We start from the raw sequence: 6,000 nt of genomic DNA, 5'->3' as shown, positions 1-6,000 counted from the left end.
CGACTGAGGGACTGAACTGAACTGAACTGAACTGACCTGCACCCATAATGAACTATTTTGTGATTATAATTTTAAAAGTACATACTCAATGAAGAATGCTTATGACAAGCGCGTATTTATGGGAAGCCTTGCAGCCTGGATCCAGAGAGATTTCTGCAGATGTTGCTGATTTTGCTTCTGTCAGTTACTGGCATTACTGGCCCAAGTTCCGATTTTTACGTGAATATTTTGCTTGTGACTCCTGAAGTAAAAATTCAAACCCGAAGCCTGTTTGTGGTGCTGGCATGATTACAAGTTTTCAGCAGAGACCTTTTTCTCTACCTGGTGCCCAACTTTCTTGCTTGTGCCCATACATGTGCTTTCTTAGCCCATTTCTTTTCCTGAACCGTGTGGCCCTTGGAGGGCTGGAGCATCAGCTTTGTAGCCCCGACCCCTGGGGACACGGTGAGCACCCCCACGCCCCCTCTCGCAGTCACAGAGCCACCTCAGAGCCCGACTGCCCTGGCCATCAGTACCCCCTTTGTTTCAGGATTCTGGGCATTTCCCTTGAGAGAGTCAATTCCTAGGCAGGTTGATAAGAAGTCCGGGGGTCTCCAAGGAGAGAGGGGTCTGGAATTCCCAAGGAGGAGGAAAGGACAAACTTCTTTTCCCCTCTACATTCCTTAGGATTATATAACAATAATGTATCCTGCTTGAGGACAGTTTCTGGAAAAAACCTTCTGGCTAATGCTATTATCTTAAAATGTAAATTATGGGAGTGGGTCTAGTAAGGTCTTTACAACTTCCAGACATTCTTTTGATTCACTGTAACAAGTAATTAAAAAGTATATAACTCCATTGCTAACACTAGCTACGGGGCACTCTTTCTGCCCCTTCTGATGTCTATGTCAGAAGCTTTCTCTGTCTCTTTTATACTTTAATAAAACTCTATTACACAAAAGCTCTGAGCGATCAACCTCACTTCTGGCCCCGGAATGAATTCTCCTCCGGAGGCCAAGAATCCTGGCGTCTTCTGTGGTTCAGCAACAACCTTTCACCTTCACATTTAATCCACCAAATGGGTGGAAGGAGAAGGCCTCCATCCTATGCTTGTAATTCCGTAAAAATATCAGCATGCAATGGAAAGGAACACCCACCGACAAATGGAAGCAGATGTGTTTTTGAGGAACACATTGGAGATGAAGCCCTTCTTTTAAAATCTGCCTTTTTATTGTTGTCAGTGTAACACAATTCGGGGAGAGAAATAAAAGAGACTACCTAAACAAATAAAACTATTACATAAGCTGATTTAAAAAAATAGGATCAGTAGCACAGGTTTGGGGGGATTCAATTTTTATTAAATCAAGCTTTTAAATCATATCCACCTACAGTCTGTAAACAAACACAGTCCATGTGTAGGTAAAAGGCTCTTAGATCAGAGCTAGTGGAGGAAACCGACGATTCCTTGGTACAGTGAGACCTCACCACTCCCTGGGCTGATGCCATGGGGCCACATGATAGCTAAGACTTAAATAAAAAACCAGAAGTTTAGCTCAATTCCACCTGCTAGGATGGGTTTCAAGATGGATATTGTTCCACATTATAGTAGGCTGGATTAGCGCAAGGCAACAGTGTAGTTTTTACATTCACAGATTTGGCTGAAACAGTATAAATTAAGCTTCTTTTTTAGATGTCTCCCTCCCCAACTGCCGTAATTAGTATTAAGAAAGGTGAATTAAAATAAACAATGGACCACAGGTGGTTATAAAAATAGATAACTCGTAGAGTAATAAATATCTACAGTTAGCAAAGCATAAACTTATATAAAATTTATCTTTTTCTATATGTGCAGAATATCATAAGTATGTTCAAAAGGGACAGTCAGAAGACTTCAGAAGGGTGAGAAGGCATTTATAAAGAAAAAACACTCAAGTACAAAACCCAGAGTCAGAAGCTGAATGCAGATGAAGAATATACACAAGACAAAAATCCGAATCCTCACATCTGATGATGCTACTTGACAGACACCACAATTAGCTTACAGCCCTTTATGTATCTTAAAAAGTAACTTTGTTACTTACATATAAACTTTTAAAAAGATTAATTATGAGACAAGCAAAAATTGATTAACACTAAATTGATTATCCTTAAATTTGAGTGGCACTAAAATCAATGAAACGTTGTGTGCTTTCATATTCTTCTATGTATAGGAGTTTTTAAAATTCCCACAAATACAATCATTCCAGGTATAGAAGGGGAAAAAAAATCCCAAGCTGGAAAATTAAAAAGGTCAAAATCTCAAAGTGACTGAAAATCCATGAATATGTAAGAGACATTCATACGTTTCCCTAACACTCATCCACTACTATGTAAGGTAACCGCAGTGCTATCTTGAAACCAATCACATTTACAAAGATACAGTAATTTCCGTTCTAATTCTAGAATTAAAAGCACTTAGTCCACACAGTGTGCGTTTCAGCGAAGTTGACATCCACTTGGCTGTACCTGATAGTGTTGCCTTAAAGCTTCAGCAAAGATTGTGGCAGACCTGAACTTTATACAACGGTGCGGAATGAACAATACCACAGGTGGTCATTCATTCTCATTTCTTGCAGAGAGTGAAGTATACTCGCGCTGTCCTATGGTCGCCTCAGCCTGGAAATAGTGTTCCTTGGAAACTCTGGTAAGTTTCCTTGCCAAAAAAAATATCTTCACAATCTGTCTGGGACTTGCTGGGTTAAATAAACGTGATCCATCAACACACAGTCTATCCCTTCAGGAGGGGTGTACAGACATGGCTTTTCCCAAACTCACTGGATCTTGCCAGGGAACACCAGGACCACTGCTGGATCCTGGGACACTGGCTTCTTATGGAACATGGTTTGAGAAATGCTGATCTAAATAATAAATCTTCTATAGTAGTGGTTCTCAGCCAGTAGTGAGCATTGAAACACATGGAAGGCATGTCAAAGCAGAGATACAAGACCTCACTTCAGAGGCTGTGGTGGGGGAGGGACCTGGGAACCTATGTTTCTAAGAGACTCCAAGTGGAGTGAATGGAGTGAGGTCCACACCGAGTGACATCCTTCTAGACAAGGACCCATGCAAGCCTCAACTGCAGAGAGCTGCCCATGCCCTCAAGAAAGCCTGGGTACAGCATTTGCTACGACCAATCAGCTGGAGTTCAAACCAGGCCAGTGATGACTGAGCCTCTGGATCTGGCCCTTCTCATCAGATGACCAGGCATGGAGACTGTACTTTAAAAGAGGAGTAACAGCTGCCCCCTTTCAGGGGATCTGTGAGGCTTACAGGAAATGTGTGAACGCAAGTACAAACTGACAAAAGGCATCATACAATGGTCGCTAATCAGAAGAACACAGCAGGAGCATCCCTGGTGGGTTTTCTGCCTTCTGCCACTGCCGTGCCTTTACCAAAGTACATTCTGGTAGCTAACGAAGAGAAAAGAGGCTAAAAGTGCAGAAAACTGCAATGAGTGGGATATATAGATGAGTAGACTACCTAATTAAAATATGTAATTACTTAAAAAAAAAGAGATCAACCCACAATTGAAGTAGTTAATTATGCTGGCTCTGAGATAATATTTAAGGTACAGTATGTCGATCTTTGAACCCCCTCACTCATCTACTCTGTCATGTTAATGCTTGTTACATTTTAACCTTGAGAATGAGAAAAAAAAAAATCCTTTGGTGAAACTCAAAACTTTTAGCTGCTATAGTTCCAATCTCGTATGCTACCACTGTGGGAAAATTTCAAAAGTGATTTTTAAAAAGGGCCTTTAATTTTGGTTCATAAAAACATCCCCAGAATGAGAAAGGAACACACACTTCCATGGTCACATATGTGCGTCTAGATGTTGCCCAGTAACATCTTAGCCCATGACCTTCACCTCGCAATTCAAAAGTGAACCTGGTAAAAATTCATACACATCCATGATGGGATGACAGTCAAGCATCCATCTTTGTTGCCAAGTCCTGGTTTCCACCAATCTAAATGTCTGATACGAAAGGCAGGCCATTTCCTGATAGGTTGCATGATTCACTCTATATATGCTCTGGATGGCTCTGGAGACAAGACAACATCTCTCGAACGGGCCGGCCTTCATAGCAGATCTGGTACACTGCAGTGAACAACGGAAACCTGGTTGGGGAGGGAGATGGGAAAAGACAAGTTAAGCCATCTGGTCTACCTCATAGACCCAACCGGTCTTCCTGTCCTGCCTGACAGATTGCAGACCAGCATGCTACTATTGGAGAACAAAGCGCCCTCCTTCACATCCCTTCCTTATGTGGTCTGCAGGGAGCCTCTACACCGTGGCTATAAGAACCTGGTACAACCTAAACCACCCTCTGGTCACTCACAGACCGTCCCGGGGTACTCTTTACAGGGTGATCTGTGGTCACTGACATCAAGAGTTGCGGCTCAGGCTCTTGGCCAAATCTGGAATGGATTCAGGTTTATGTCACTATTTTAAAAGGTTGGAGAATAAATTTTAAATTGTAGGGAGGTACTGCTTTTGCTTCTCTGAAACAAATCATCCAAGGATGAAGATGGAGGCAGCCCACACAGCATCATAAATAATGGAGGCCTGGAACACTCCCACAGGAATCAACAAGGGGACTCACGATTAGCAAAAGGCTGATCTCATGTGGGAAGTGGAATTTATTCTGCTGTTTCTTCTAAGATGCGAACACAGGTATAAATGACAGTTTGAAATGGAAGAGGGAACAAAGGAGTGGGCTAATAATCCACTGTAAGAAAAGGTAACATTATCCCAAGGCACTGCTAGATCACTCAGTATTTATTTTTTTAATGAAGAAATCACTAAGGAAATAACTAAGAAATGTCAACAGGCTTTCAAACCCATACACACAGCCTAAAGTGAGCTTGAAAGAATCACAAGAATCTTAAAAACCATTTTGAAAGCTATCTAGTTAAGCATTCTACAGTGATAACATGATTTAAGAACAGGAAACAGTGCTGACTGGTTACATGTCCTTATGACAGTCTGTCATTGTGGGTTTTTTTTTTTTTTTTTTACTTTACAATATTGTAATAGTTTTTGCCATACATTAACATGAATCAGCCATGGGTTTACATGTGTTCCCCTTCCTGGACCCCCCACCCACCTCCCTCCCCATCCCATCCCTCTGGGTCATCCCATTGCCCCGGCCCTGAGCATTTGTCTCATGCATCGAACCTGGAATGGTGTTCTGTTTCACATATGATAATATACATGTTTCAATGCTATTCTCCCAGAACGTCCCACCCTCACCTTCTCCCTCAGAGTCCATAAGACTGTTCTATGCATCTGTGTCTCTTATTCTGTCTCGCATATAGGGTTATCGTTACCATCTTTCAAATTCCATATATATGCATTAGTATACTGTATTGGTATTTTTCTTTCTGGCTTACTTCACTCTGTATAATGGGCTCCAGTTTCATACATCTCAATAGAACCGATTCAAATGTATTTTTTTAATGGCTGAGTAATATTCCATTGTGTATATGTACCACAGCTTCCTTATCCATTCGTCTGCTGATGGACATCTAGGTTGCTTCCATGTCCTGGCTATTGTAAACAGTGCTGTGATGAACATTGGGGTACACGCATCTCTTTCAATTCTGGTTTCCTCGGTGTGTATGCCCAGCAGTGGGATTGCTGGGTCATATGGCAGTTCTATTCCCAGTTTTTTAAGGAATCTCCACACTGTTCTCCATAGTGGCTGTACTAGTTTGCATTCCCACCAACAGTGTAAGAGGGTTCCCTTTTCTCCACACCCTCTCCAGCATTTATTGCTTGTAGACTTTTGGATAGCAGCCATTCTGACTGGTGTGAAATGGTACCTCATTGTGGTTTTGATTTGCATTTCTCTAATAATGAGTGATGTTGAGCATCTTTTCATGTGTTTGTTAGCCATCTGTATGTCTTCTTTGGAGAAATGTCTGTTTAGTTCTTTGGCCCATTTTTTGATTGGGTCGTTTATTTTTCTGGAATTCAGC

General features: G+C 41.6%; 1 protein-coding gene across 1 annotated transcript in view; it reads right to left on the bottom strand.

The window, feature by feature from the left end:
- Positions 1 to 1,190: 1,190 nt before the first annotated feature.
- Positions 1,191 to 6,000, bottom strand: part of GPD1L (glycerol-3-phosphate dehydrogenase 1 like) — a 63,112-nt gene continuing 58,302 nt past the window's right edge. The window contains exon 8 of the mRNA XM_081527040.1: positions 1,191 to 4,137. Coding sequence (XP_081383166.1) covers positions 4,041 to 4,137 — 97 coding nt within the window. The 3' untranslated portion in view covers positions 1,191 to 4,040. The remainder of the gene's footprint in view (positions 4,138 to 6,000) is intronic.

Source organism: Giraffa tippelskirchi, chromosome 9, assembly GCF_054371585.1.
Source record: "Giraffa tippelskirchi isolate mGirTip1 chromosome 9, T2T-mGirTip1v1.2.pri, whole genome shotgun sequence".
NCBI lineage: Eukaryota > Metazoa > Chordata > Mammalia > Artiodactyla > Giraffidae > Giraffa > Giraffa tippelskirchi.
Note: the sequence above shows the minus strand (reverse complement) of the source record. Positions and strands in the feature narration are given on the sequence as shown.